This window comes from Magnolia sinica, chromosome 2, assembly GCF_029962835.1.
Source record: "Magnolia sinica isolate HGM2019 chromosome 2, MsV1, whole genome shotgun sequence".
In the NCBI taxonomy this organism is placed as follows: Eukaryota; Viridiplantae; Streptophyta; class Magnoliopsida; order Magnoliales; family Magnoliaceae; genus Magnolia; species Magnolia sinica.
The window spans coordinates 45,147,388-45,162,523 of NC_080574.1; the positions used below are offsets into that span (position 1 = coordinate 45,147,388).

General features: G+C 42.0%; 1 protein-coding gene across 3 annotated transcripts in view; it reads left to right on the plus strand.

Annotated features, from left to right (window-relative positions):
- LOC131237066 (O-fucosyltransferase 16-like) overlaps positions 1 to 14,503 on the plus strand; it is a 34,659-nt gene extending 20,156 nt beyond the window's left edge. For all 3 annotated transcript variants that reach the window (XM_058234715.1, XM_058234714.1, XM_058234716.1), the window contains 4 exons: positions 10,728 to 10,909; positions 11,381 to 11,483; positions 11,940 to 12,271; positions 13,469 to 14,503. In XM_058234715.1, coding sequence (XP_058090698.1) covers positions 10,728 to 10,909; positions 11,381 to 11,483; positions 11,940 to 12,271; positions 13,469 to 13,922 — 1,071 coding nt within the window. In that variant the 3' untranslated portion in view covers positions 13,923 to 14,503. The remainder of the gene's footprint in view (positions 1 to 10,727; positions 10,910 to 11,380; positions 11,484 to 11,939; positions 12,272 to 13,468) is intronic.
- Positions 14,504 to 15,136: the final 633 nt, after the last annotated feature.

Sequence of the window (15,136 nt, forward strand, 5' to 3'; positions counted from 1 at the left end):
CCGTTCAATCAAGGGCTCAAAGAAAGCTCTCACAAACTTATTGAGATCTTTGAATTCATTTGAAATATCTTCCTTGGATGTTTTAAGCTCCTTCTTGACCTCTTGCAAGTTCTCCTTCCTCATCTTTTGAAGTTTAATAGGCGTCACTGACATTTCCGTACGATAGGATGCTTTTGGATAACCGATATGTGGGGAGGGGTGTTGAAAGGAATCACCATAAAGCACATATGAAAATGGGTATGACACAAGGTTATATGAATGACGATCTTGATCATCGAAGTAACTTGGATACGAATAGTGCGATGGATATGGAAAGGCATTGGAGTCAGAATATGGATAATTGCACGACACACGAGAACATCTTCCTATCCATGACATCTTTATTTATTTATTATTTATTTTCAGTTTCCTAAGAGAAAAACTTGCTTTGATACCAATTTGATGCAGACCCAAAAGAAAAAGCAAATAAATCAATAAGAAAGGAAAGAGATTGTAGGAAAGACCCAATAATCCTCTAGCTGAATGCTAGAGATCACAAATGCAAGACTGTGAGCAAGCTCAATAGTCTTCTAGTCTAGAACTAGAGACCACTCTCCCTCCCTTCAATAACCGCCGTAGAGAAAATAAGAGAATTTCATAAAGAGAACATTAATCAGCTTGTCTTATTCCATAGGCCATAGGTCCTATTTATAATCAACCTTACAATCTGTAATAAAGGACATGTAATCTAAAAATCTGCAAAAATAGGAAAGCACCTAAATAACAAAGCATTCTAATTAAGAAAATGCCTAAAATAAGAAGATACTTAGATAAGAAAATATTTAAAATTATTCCTTGCAATAAAGATTTGAAAGAAAAGGAAAGTAGAGATGAGGTAAAAAAGGAATATGTGCATTTTCTTGTGCACACGTGTGGAGCTTGCTCGCTTGAGATGCGGGCATTTTCTTCAAATCTTGATCAATCGGCATGTGTGGCCATTTGGTTGCATCACCCATTTTCATGCCAAGCCCACAATAGATCCACAATCGAATTCAGCATCACCTAAGCAATATGGAACACCTTAAGAAAATCATCTTGCACCTTTCGAACAAACAAGCAATGAATGAAGAGGTGATCGATCGACTCCGCCACACTCATGCACACCATGCAAATGTTAGAATAAGATGTCTACTTTGCAAGTTATGAATAGTTAACATTCTTTTTTCCCACTAACCAAGCAAAAGCCACCCCCTGAGGGGGGCTCCATGAAACCACGAATGATAGAGGTGAGTGGTTGCGAGGCTCTGCAAATTTGACTGTAAAAAGTTCGAATCGAAAACTGACCCAAACTCTAAACATGCCAAATCATTGAGTCCTCTTTTTGGATTGTAGGAACCACATTCTTTAAAAGACCTAAAAGCTCCGTCATCTCTGTCATCTCCACATCTGTTATGTTCTTATGGTAAGTGGGTGACCACACCACAAAACTGTAACATATCGAATAACAATCGTTCATAGGGATAGATCTATCTGAAGAAATGCAACCAATAAAGGGAAGAATTTGTTGGAGCATCCAATCTCCACACCAAAGCCAACCTAGAAGCCAATTTGATTTCCAATCCCTGAGGAGGATATCTTTATTAAACAAATGTTTGACTGAAGTCATCGCTTTCCACAGACTAGATGAACGATATAGAGAAGAACGCTTCACCCCCCATTTGCCTTTGCGGAACCCATATTTACTAGCGATAATCTACCTCCAAAGTCTTCCTTCCTCAGACTTGAACCTCAATAACCATTTCCTGAGAAGAGCCATATTCATAGAATCGAGGTCTTTTATGCCTGCTCCGCCTTTGGAAATTGGCTTGAAAACATCTTCCCACCCAAGGAGGTGGAACTTCTTTTTAGTCTCCGATCCTTTTTTTTTTTCCCTTTTCAAAGAACTCTTCTCAGCCTTTCCAACCTATCTAGAACTAACTTACGGCATTTGAACAAGGACATAAGATAGACCAGCATGTCTAAGAAGGCTGCTTTGATAAAGGTTAATTTGCCTCCTAGAGATAAGAACTGCCTCTTCCAACTTGAAACCTTCCTTTCAATTCTCTTGATCAGCTTATACCAAAGGTGCTAAGCCGGCTTCCTGCTACAAAGAGGCAAGCCTAAGTAAGTCGAAGGAAAAGTCCCTTGCTCGAAAATTGATGCCAATCGGAAAGCTCCTTACTATCCACTTTTATTCCAAGCATTTCGCTTTTTGTGACGTTGATGCTTAACCAGAAACTGCTTCAAAGCACATAATGATTTTCTGGAGGTTATCCACCGAACACATGTCCGCATCACCAAACAAAATGGTGCCGTCTGTATAATGAAGATGGTTTATCTGAACCCCCCATTGTTACTTCAAAACCTCTAATTAAACCAACATCCTCCCCTTTATGAAGCATCCTACTCAACACCTCCCCAACTATAACAAACAGATAGGGAGATAACGGATCACGTTAATGAATACCCCTTGAAGCTTTAAAGTACCCTATAGGCGACCGATTGTACTAGATAGCAAGTTCTTGTAGAAATTCACTATCACGTCACAGACTTGTTGCTTTTCAGCAACTCTTTCATCGTTCACTACTAAACTGCTAATCCTATTGCATCTTGCCCTTGCACTAGCAATGCTGTGGAAAAAAAAAAGTATTTCTGAGACCTTTGTCTCCACCTGATTTCCTCTTCTTTAAGGTGATTAACTTAAGACAGATAAATTCGCACGCTTCTCTCTTTTAGCAGCCGACAACTTCTCTCTCCTTCATATCTAACTCATGAATTTCTTGAACCATCTTATCTAGATGAACTTCCTGGGCTCTAAGGACTTCTTTCTTCCACACCTTTAATCTTTCTTTTAACAACTTAAGCTTTTGACACAATCTGAACAGCTTCAAGCCACGCGAGTTCAAATATGAATGGCTTAGCACTCCCAGTTCTCCTTTACCACCTCTAATGCAATTGATCGCTGATCTGAACAGGTCTTAGGAGGCCCTGCTGCTAAACAAGTAGGAATTTCTCTTTCCAATTCGCAGAGACCAAAAATCTATTAAGCTGAGACAAGATAGCCCTTTCCTGTCTTTTTGTCGAGATAAACTTTGCACCTCCATTGGTATATTTACCATGTGGTGTTTTTTTTTTTTTTTTTTTTAAAGATTATTATAAATTTTTTATAAATGTTTTGAAAGGTGATACTTTATTGAAAAGAAGACAAAGCAAAGAGAACAAGACAGGCAACCCAAAACAGAAACAGAAAAAAACCTAAAAAACAAAGAGAACCTAAAAGACAGGAAAAAAAAACCTTAAAAAACTAAAATACAACAACAACCCAGTGCCACCGCTGGGAGAAACCCCTCAAACATCACAGAGCCCAATCACGCAGGAATTGGGTAATCTTCAAGAAAACCCCAGCCTCAGATCTTCTCCTGTTGCAGAAGCAACGGTCATTTCTTTTGCCCCAAACTGTCCAAAGCACTGCTAAGAGAGCCATACGCCATTTCCTCCTTGCGAGATTTCCCCCATCCTCAGCGTGCCATGCGATAAAGAGATCCCCAATGGCAAACCCCATCAGCAAAATCTCTTATACTGCGAGTTACACGGCCTCTGGATGAATTTTTTTATATGTGAATCGAATTACATTTAAATCACCACCAAAACAGCAGGGAAGCCCCCTCGTTTCTCTAATGCTGGACATCTCCTTCCACATCAACTCTCTCCTACCAGCTTGACAGGGATAGTAATTGCTGAAAATACCTGCCTAAAATATTATGAAATCTCCTTGAAACCAGGAAGATCGAGAAAGCACTGATGTAGCCATCTTCTTTCTGCCACACATTTGATTCCAGGCAACCACAATTCCCCTTGTAGAACCATTGACGTTAAGGCCTGACCATTCCTTACTTTTATTTGGCCAAATTGAATCCAGAATGATTCAATCAAAAGACTAATAATATTTTCTGAAGGGTAATAATGTCTACTTTTGCTTTTTTTACAAGTATCCTTGACCTAAGCTCTTTTGAGTTTACTTCCCAGGCCTCTGATATTCCAATTGAGAACTATCATTGGGCAATTGATCGTAACCCTTTGTCCCTCTTTTCCCCCCATGGACCTTACCTGCAGAGTCGTAGTTGACCAAACACTCTAAACTGAACAATTCCCTCCTGCCTTTAGGGGATTTTCTTGACTTCACAACATGAAGTTCTTGTTGTCTCGCGGCCCCATGCTTTCAACAAATTGAAGCAAAGCAAAAACATCCTCATCGCAAGCCCCAAAAGATAGCCGCACTAGTCTTCCTAGTTGTTCCAACACATCCTTTGACCAGTTGATCTGTTCTTCTGTGAGCTTTCAGTCCAACTTAGAGCTTTGAATCACTGTTAGTCTGTTACCGCACCTGAAGTAGCTTGGTTTGTGACTATATCTTTTTTCCCCATCTTTGAGGCTCATAGAGGAGTGACAACTAGGGCATTAGACAAGCACTCTCCAGGGATTGGGTTCCCCAGCATAAAGCCCTCTTTCTCCATTGATACTAGCTCCTCTAGGTAGGGCATCACCATAGCTCTTTCATCCCTCATCTCCCTCGACTCGATGAAGACTTGTTTAGCTTCCTCGAACATGTTGGAACAAACCATGTCTCGTCCTCATAGAATAGAGTCAATCATCATTGTCAGAATCCGCTTCCTCTGTCTCCTTTGGCTGCTGGTCTTGCTTTGTAAGTTCCCTTAATCTGGAAAGACTCTCCCCTTACAATTAGAAAAGGTGAAAAAAACTCCCATGTGCGAGAACTTAAAATATTGAGAGCACTTGTGGGGAAAACGCCTAGGAGAAAGCACGAGCACGAAGGCTCCCTGGTCGTTGCTAGTTGCTACCTCTGCGTGTCATAACCTCCACCACATGTTCCTCGAAACGACCGCCCTCGCCTTTCCACACGTCAGATAACAACAACGATCCCACCTTCAACCATCAATGCTCCTTGACCTCATGTCTGCATCTCTTTGGTTCGGACCACCAACTCCTCTTGAGTTGGAACCCGACCGCCACGCCGTTGAAGCCCAATACCCTTCTCTGTTGCACCTTTCTTCCCTCCCGACATGTGGCTCCGAACCAAGAGGTCGGAAGTCGAGCCACCTGCCATCTGGAGGTTAGGAGTGGCGGTAAACTTTTTCGGTGATCCCGCTGGATAGCAACCAATGCATGCCATCAACCCATTGCCCAGCTTCGGACCTACCCCCCATTGCCCAATTGACTTAGAACACGTGTCTTCCCCTCTATTCAATGTTCCACTGGATAACTGCACTAGTGCTTCGTGACACCCCTACTTGCGAATGCCTCCCCCTCAAGCTCCCGACGTTCTGGTGATGCCATGTTTCATCCCATCAGTTTGAAACTCTCCATCTATGCTCTCTTTCCACCTTGAGAGTGATCTGATTTTCCCCAACTACGATTGCAATCGACACTGGATCTGTTGTCGATCTCTTCTTTTTTACACAAATTTAAGTTATGCGAACCTCTTCTCCTCCTTCTGTTGTTGTGTCTATGGCTACTACCTCTCCCAAACATGCCCTAATCTCTAGGAATGCTTCTCGAAACTAAAGCTCCATAGGGACTCCCCATAATAGAAACCATACTTCCTCTCGACCGAAAGCAGATCTCTTTGACCACTTCCGGATATTTTTGATTGGACTATCACTAAACAGAGCTCCAACCACTAACATTTGATCCAAGTTGACCCTTGGCTTGAGCAAGATCCACACCTTATTCTCCTCAAGCAGCTTTACAATGTTGTCTCCCTCCTTTATCCCACGGCAAGCTAGAAGCGAGGACTTGATTTGAGATATAGAGGCTCCCACCTTTGTTTTAGCAACCAACCATTGTAGAGACTCCCATGCATTATCGATCATTGCATGGTCAACCATAATCACTGGCTCTCGACCAGAAGCTTCCTTCAAGATCCACTTTTCCTCTTCTTGCTCCTTCACCCTCCTAGCTTCGACTGTTGCTCCTCCCCAGTAATTGCATCCCTGAGAGATTTAGGTCTCTCTCCTTTCCCTACTAATCCTTGGCTTATCCTGTCGTAACCTCTTCCTCCAATCTTCATCTTCCTACCATGTACCTCTTTTTTTATTTTTATTTTTTTATAGATTCCTTTCTCCCTCTCTGTTTTTAATCTCATGGCCAAAACAAACCCTTTCTCTTGAGAGCTTCTTCCCCCTAAACTCTCCCCATGCGGCATCTTCATTGTCTTCATGAGCTCCACCATTCGTATTTGGACAAAGGCAAAACCATGATTCAGCGATGTCATCCGATCACATGGCACCACTACTTCATGACTTCCCCAGCATGGCCAAACACTGGAGAAATTGATGGGTAACCACCCCTTTGGAAAACTGACGACAAAAAGAGTTGGAAGCTCTAATAGGGCTTATCTTCCAAGCTCCCCCTTCACCAGCTTCTGTTTAACCATAGTCCCAACCCTCTTACTCCCTGTCTTCTGTTGCTGGCTCCTTTCCCTTGTTGTTCTCTCTAACTTCTTCTTCCATTCTCAAGCTCCTTGCGGCATCGCTTCTCTTCAAAATTCTACCACCAGTCATTTTGTCCCATTGTGCATCCCGGGCTTGCCGCTTGTCCCGGATTTCCCTCTTCCTTGAGTAACTTTTACCTTTCTGATCTCCTTGTGAAACTTTTCGATTCATTCTCCATAAAAGTCACAGGGCATATTTGTTGATAAAATAGGTCTTGAATACATTCTTGGTATTTCTCATTCATCTTTCTGCTTATTGATTGGATGCATGTAACCCTTTGGTCGAATTTTGTGGCATTAAAATATATGGTTAAGAAGATAAATATAGAAACGGTCTGCATTCAGCTTACAAATTCCCAAGATTTGTAGTTACGGATCTTCCAATATGGGGGAATTTTGTCCGTCTACCTAATGTGATAAGGATAGGCGGCATGGTTAATGCATGGTGAGACACAATAAACGATGGTTTGGATTGTTGATGCTTGGCCCCTTACTTGAAATTGAAACCTTGTGTTCTATAAAAAGCCTTGGGTAGCATACCCTCAAATTCCTCTTAGAAGGATGTGGGTGGAATCTTGTGGGCCATGTGAGAAGTACTAGATGCTATAATCTTCAAAATGCTACAAGAGGCGAAGCTTATCATCATAGCCTTGCCCATGTAATCTGGGTCTGCTCTGCAAACCCTGTTGCTACTGAAAAAGAAATTCTCATGGTAGTTGGGCAAAAGTGCAACAACTAGTTGCCCACCTGACATAACCCTCCTTTATCCAGGTTTGGGATTGACAGGTGCTATTGCTCCTAGGCAGGTTGCAAAGTCAAGATGCTCTCCTTCCTTTTAATGAGTAACCAATGGGGTAAGGCACATGCAACACACATTGAGAGAGCCCGAGAGAGATAGGACTTGAGAGAGGGTGTTGGTTACATGTGCAGAGAGACAAGGTGGGGGCTATTCACAGGGGGTATGGGCCCAAAAGGACGTGGGTGGAGATTGTAAGAAAAGACCTGATGACCTATGATCTACACAAAGTAATGGCACTTGATTAAGTGGAATGGTGGGCGGGGCTCATGTTGTCGGCCCCATGTAGTTGGGATAAGGCTTAAATGATGATGATGATGATTTGAGTTGATTCTTGTGGCGGGGAGAATCTTTGCCATTGGTGGCCAAGCAGCCATGCTTTCCAGATTACGAAAATAGCCATATCTTTCTTCAAACGCCTTGCCATATCCTTTGAACATCCAAAATACGGTGCTTTTTAGAAACTAATTGTGTAGGCAAAATTGTTCCCTGCTAATTAAAATTGCGTGGAATAGTCTACCACAACGCGTGCGGTTGGCAGAGCTATAAATTTATGGCCAAGTCCTTTTTTTTGGGGGGGGGGGGGGGGAGCGATTAAGACCACTTTAAAATTCTACAATTAAAATTTAATTGCCTACTTATACAATTTACCAATTTAAACAAGACAAAATAACACTAAGGCTTCTAAGCCAAAGTGGGTCCAATCACATAGAATACAATAAATGCAACATTATAAAATCCTCACTGTGGACAATTTGAGAAAGAGGGGGATGGTTCTTCCCAACGTTTGCCTTTGCTGTATGAGATCGGAAGAATCAGTTAACCATCTGTTAATTCACTGCCAGTTTGTTCAATCCATCTGGGCTAATATTATGAACTGTTTCAGTTTGTTCTAGTGCTTTCCGGGAGATGCGAGTCAATTGCTTCAAGCGTGACATGGGGTGTACCTTGGAAAGGCGAAGACAATAATATGGAGAACGGCCATTCTTGCTGTTTGGTGGTCGGTTTGGGGCGAAAGAAATAGCAAGTGTTTCAAAAATCTTTCCAATTTGGCAGGGACTGTGGCCTCGAAAGCTAAGCGGCTCATCATTGAATGGGTTTCGAATGTTAAGGATCTTTTTGGCCCCGATTTTTTCTTCTTAGGAGTGTAATTGCAGTCTGCTTTCTTAGCAGCCTTTTTCTGTTTTTTTTTATCCTTCCTTTTTTAATGAAATATGAAAAAGAAAAAAAGCAAGTAGTGTATAAGAGATGGTGAACTTATGTGTGCTTAACAAGTGCCTAGCATAGAATCTAATTCATGCATTCAAATAATCAATCACATAAGCATTGATAAAAATATACGCAATTCACAATCACAAACACAAGCATATATAGTGGTTCAGTTTCTGTACTCTACTCCCGGGGGACGCATTCTCCTCGAGTGTAATGGTATTCACTATCTTAGGAGTTTTCAATGGGTTTCACCCAACCTTTATAACCCTACACAAGGAGCTAAACGTACACTCCCATCGAAGGCTCCGTCAGAGACTTGGTTTTCTATCAGCTAACTAACAATCTCAGTCTTAATCTAAGGATCTATGTTTACTCCCGCTGGAGGCTCCCACGGAGAATAGCTCATGCACCCGTGTCCGGTAAATTCGGCCTTACACAATAACCTATTCGAGTTTGGGTCACAAACTCTTACACTCAATCTTACATAAGGAAAGAGTATTTGGACTCACACTTGACAACTTACTTGTTGGATTGAGCCCCCATTGATGCACCTTCTTGAAATACTTCTTTAATGCTCTCTTGTGCTCGAATCGGCTTCTTAATTGCATCTACGTTCGTTGATGCCGATGGTTCCATTATACGAACAAACACCTTGCATGCGATGCTCTAGTGAAGTAACCAAGGTGATGGGAGTTGGGTTGAATCTCCTTCAACTAAGGATTGTAGTTGTTACCAATTAGGGATTGACCTAAATTGGTGTTCTAAAGGATTTAGATAAGGATTTAACTATAGGTTCTTGTCTATTCTTGAGAACGAGGTGGAGATGAAGTTCATCTTTATAATCGAGGTTGAAATCCTCATTCAAGTGATAAATCACAAGGAAGATGACTTAGATCTCATTGGTTTAGAGGCTTAAGATGAGAGATATGCGTGGATAATCACCTAGGCTTCTATTGCACCAAAAACACATTAGAATGCCCAAAGACCGGATGCTCCTTTATAAAGGAATCGAGTTCCAACGGTCATAAAATGGGCATAAATGATTAGGCTCGATTGATCGAGGCAGACCCTCGATCGATCAAGCTCAAGCCAAAACAGTCTAGTGAACTCGCTGGACAGATTCGGCCATGTTCGATCGATCAAGCTCAATCGCTCGAGATGGATCGGGATCAATTGAACTCACTCTTGAGTTGGCTGGATTTAGGCAGTTTGTTTTTCAACAACTCGAGACCTCTAAAGCCTATCTAAGCATGTCCTAAATGAGCTTCTAAGGCTTATGAGATGATCAAATAAAGATTTACCTATTAAGGTTAGGATCATCTAGAGGTTAGGTTGTTTTGGGTCTAAGGTTGGGGTCACCAAGGTACTTCATTTACCTATTCTTCACTCCTTGATGCTCCATGTTCTCTCGTGTCTTCGGTCTTCAGCTTCCAAGGGTTCAACTGACTCCCTGACACGTGGACTCACGTGATTGACAAACAAGGTGCACTAACACTAATCGATTTATATATAGAATAGACGATGAATCTTACAGAAGCTCTTAGAAAAGAAAATACATTGATCAAATGTATATGAGACTGAGAAGTCATCTATGAGTTTCTAATCACATCAACTTAAATGGACAATAGGGGGAGTCATAGGAATGTAGGGCCTTGTTTGTTTAGTGCCACACTAACCCCCACATGTGAAGGGTGTCCTTATCTTAGGAGAAGCCTTGACTCAAAGATCCTTTTGATGTCGTGTCCTGCTGACCTTGATTTTATATTTTTTCCTAATGAACTTGATATGTTATCCTAATAAACTTGATATGGACTAAAGCAAGTCCTTAAATGTCACTTGATAGACTAAACCATTGCTGGTATCCATGGCCTCTTGAGGGACTATCAAAGAAATTTGGGAGCTTTTCCGATTCATGGTGTTCATGGTGGTCCCTGTCAAGCTTGATTGCAGGTTGCCTAGAGTTTTTTTCTTGGCTTGTCCATCATCATCATCATCTAAGCCTTATTCCACGTGGGAATGCTTGGGCATTGATGTGTAGCTTCTTTATCTACTTATTTGGCTAGGGCTTTGGACTTTCTTATTTAATTAATCTTTTCTATAATAGGAAAAAAAGGGTTTATTTTTATTCTTTGTGGACTTCAAGATCTTGATTAAAATATGAAGTTTATGGGCCCTTTTGTGATGACGCAGGCTGTTCAGCTCACCAAGTTCGATTATAGGCTCTCAAACAAGCTACCAACAGATCTACAAAAGCTGAGATGTAGAGTTAACTATCATGCTTTGAAATTCACGGACTCTATATTTGAAATGGGTAGAAAGTTAACACGGTTGATGAGGGAGAAAAGCAGGCATTTCATTACCCTGCACCTGAGGTGAACTTCATCCCTGACCATTCTATTCATCTGGTTATCGGTATGGTATAAAGTACTTTCAGAGCCTCTTCTCCATGCATGAGTGAGAAATCTGAAGGCTACTTGCAAGAACAGGATTCTGAATTGTATGTCTGGCATGTGCTTGCAAGACTTGGGGTCTTCTTTCGGTGGGACCTGCTGTATATTTCCCATGGCCCCAAAATAGGCCTGTCCAGTTTTTCTGTGGACCATTGATTTATGACAGGGGTCGGAAGGATTGATCAACAGTCCAGACCCAATGCACACGAGTGGCCATAGGACATGATGGTGTGACCCACCTGTTGAACAGCCTGGATCTCAATCACATGCAAGTAGCTTTAGTAGTGATCTGTGTGGTCTGCTGTGGTATTGTATACTTTGATTCATACTGAAAGCAATTGCATGAAAACAAGGGACATTTTTTTTAATGCATGCAAATGTTTTGTGCAACAGGTTTGAGCCTGATATGCTTGCATTTTCTGGATGTGATTATGGTGGAGGAGATAAGGAAAGGAGGGAACTGGGAGCAATACGCAGGAGGTGGAAAACTTTACATGTGAGGGTGCAAGACGCAACTTTTTGCAAAAAATGGCTTGAAATTGTGTGATGGACTGGGTCAGGCTAGGGGTGCAACTCAAGTGGGTTGGATCAGGTTGAGGTCAAGCCGAGCCCGACCCAACCTCAAGAAGACCAAACTGCAATGTGACCCGATCCAGTTTCCAACCCAATGTGCCCAACCTGACCCAATCCGAATACGTCTGTACTCTACCCATCACAAATACATGTGATTATTCTCAACATGGTCTAACCCAATCCGATTTTTCTCAACCTGAACCCATCCCAATTTCAAATCAGGTTGGTTCTTTTCAACTGAACCCAATGGGGGACCTTGATAACCTGACTGAACTCGGTTTGGCTCAATCGGGTTTGGGTTGACCTGAACCCAATTTGCAGCCCTAGGTCAGGTTAAGCACATCTGAAGTCATCCCCCCCTCCTCTTATGTTTGTGCAGGTAAGCAACCCGGACAAGGCGCGCAGGCATGGGAAATGCCCACTCACTCCTGAAGAGGTTGGTCTTATGCTTAGAGCGTTGGGCTTTGGCAACGATGTTCACATCTATGTAGCATCTGGGGAAGTATATGGAGGAGAAGAGACATTAGCACCCCTCAGAGCACTCTTCCCTAATTTCCATACAAAGGAAACTTTATCTAGCAGGGAAGAGCTGGCCCCGTTCACCACATTCTCTTCTCGCATGGCTGCACTAGATTTCATAGTTTGTGATGAGAGTGATGTATTTGTCACCAATAATAATGGTAACATGGCTCGAATGTTGGCTGGTCGAAGGTATGATTGCTCATTTTTCTCCCTTTGTTCTTTTGCATGTTGCAACATCATGAATAAGAAATAAACATGCGTGCATGATGATCGAGCTTTTTGTTTGGGTAAACAAACTCTACTTATGGGTCCCACCTCCAGTTGATCCAAATTGTTCTTTTGGTGCACCCTGTTTGTCATGGTTACCTGCTTCTCCTTGCATACGGAGTGTTTGTTGTAATTGTCCATTTTCATTGGGGTGGCTGGGATCAGTGTTTTAAGTATCGATGATATCAGCCTATATATCCCACGATATATCTTGTATCCCACCTGTGCGATATGAAACCACAAGTAGTGGGATATATCCCACATGCTTGATCCAGTGAACATTTTCAATTTTTGATCATTTTTTTTGTAAATCATGTTAAATTAGTGTCGAATTGTTACAAATCCATGATTTTTCTTGTTTTGCATGAAAAATCATGGATTGAGAGCTTCAATTTCGAGATTTGGAGGAGATGGGTTGAATTGCGGAAAATTGAAAAAAAAAAAAAAAATCAAATTTCTCAATTTCTCGCAAATCAAATGCAATCTTTGTGTCCAAACATAAAATCAAATATGTAACCTGTTCTAGTGATTCTTCCGTTGCTTTTGAATGTATTGCTTGTGTTTCTACATGTCTTTTTATATTTATAAATTATATGAATAGACTTTGAATATACTTGCATCAATTCAGTTAGACAAAGCATATATTAGGACCTTATACAAAGAAAACCTATTATGTGCACTTGTTTTTTGTAATGTTTTGATCTATAAGTGTGTATTGATGTCTTTTTTTTTAACAATCATTGAAGTTTCATTGAAAAATTCAACTAATTTCTCAATGTTTTCCCATGTTTCCAACAACAACGATACATCACACGATACAAACCGATATATCCCATGCGATAACCGATACGTATCTGTATCCCAATGGTGCGATACCGATGTTTCGAACATTGGCTGGGATAATATTAGAGGGGGGAGTAGGGCATGACCCAAGATGGGGTCCACCAGATCAACGGCAAAGGTTACTAGAAGGTGGCTCCCACCTATAGTACTAACTAGGCGTAACAAAAGAACACCGCTTCATGCAAGCATCACGTGCTGCCTCCAGCATGTTTGAATCATGTGACTCAAAACTCACCTCTTTGTTATTATTAACTGGCCTCTTTTTATCCATGTCAGGAGATACTTTGGACACAAGAGGACAATCCGCCCAAATGCAAAAAAGCTATACTCCCTGTTTCTTAACCGAGGCAACATGACGTGGGAAGCATTTGCCTCCAAAGTTCGTACTAATCAGAGAGGCTTCATGGGTGAGCCCAATGAGGTAAGGCCTGGGAGAGGCGAATTTCATGAGAATCCCTCCACCTGCATATGTGAAAATTCCAAAGCGAAGGCGGCAGTTTCTAATTTCCGAAGTGGGCATAAGGAGGGGAGTAAGTATGGGAAGGAGAATACAAGCAAACCTATCATCATCAGCGAACCAGCGGAGGACCATCTTGCTGATGATGAGCCGGACTGGTCTGAAATGGACTATGGAGAGAATCAGATGGAAGAGAAAGGACTGTTGAGTGAAATGGGATTGGATGATAACATGATCATCAATCCCGAGTTGGAAGAGATGCTTTCTGACTAAAAGCAAAAACCTGCTCCTTTTCCCCCACCTGGCGAATACTTTTTTCTACTTGACCATTCTTTCATCAAATTCTTTGGGCCCAATCTCGTCTTCCCCTATCGGCGGTTTGATCTTCCTGGAAATATCTTTGTCTGCTGCCACAGTTTTAGCCCTCTGTACATAAAAAGTCTTGGTGACAAAGCTGTTGTACAGTGCCCTTCTCTCTTCAAAATCTCAAAGATTCCAAGATAAGCTGTTTGGTTAGATTTGGGGGGGTGGGAGTTACTATACATGTGGAGAATCATGTCTCGGAGCAGCACGGCTGCCCTTTCGTTGTTGGAGAGGGTTTTGTTTTTTTCCTTTCTTCCTTGTAAATTGGGAAAATTGGGTATAATGCAGGGATGGGGATTATCTCGATCTGAGGGAGGTTTTGGTTATTGGCTTTTTTGGGAGGAAAGGCAAATGGCATGGGTTCTTGTTTGGCTGGACAATGTTTCAAGAATGAGATTTTGTTCGTGTCAAAAATTTCTTCGATGGTATGTAAATCATATGCGAGTTTGCACATGCATGCATTTCTTTGTGCGTCTATGGTTAGTGGAGATGTCTGATATGTTTTGCGTTGGTTCTCACAGTAGTTTACACACGCATGAGTTTGTGCATCCATGTAAGTACCGCAACTGTGCATGAGTAGAGTTGTTGGCTGGGTTTGGAAATCTAGCATGCATGATGTCATGGCTCAAGTGCTTCTCCAAGTTTTAGTCCAGTTTCATCATGAACAAGTCAGCCATTTCCCAGCACACGTCAAGTTCAAAGCACCAAAGCTGGCCTGTTTGGTTTTCCGAATACAACCTAAATGGCTGTGAGTGGGTCTAATTTACAGTGGCAAGACAAGCAATGGAGATTGAACTGAAGATCAGCCACATGCTCATGCCGGGGGGGTGGGGGTGGGGGGTGGGTGGTGGTGGTGGTGGTGGTGGTGGTGGTGGGTTGTACTTTCAACATGCCCTGGAGCGAAAGGTCCAGATCTGCCCATTAGGTGGGCTGCAAATGCCTGTTGAATATAGACCATTGCTCACGTCTTCAATTTCTACTAGGATTAACCCTGGGACTTGAACTGGTCTTTGGGTAAAACCTTATAAAATAGGAAACGGGGCCACCAGAAATTATGCAGAGATTATAAAGTGATTGCATTCACTGAGTAGCACCTCAATTGAAGAAATATGGGTGCCACAGCT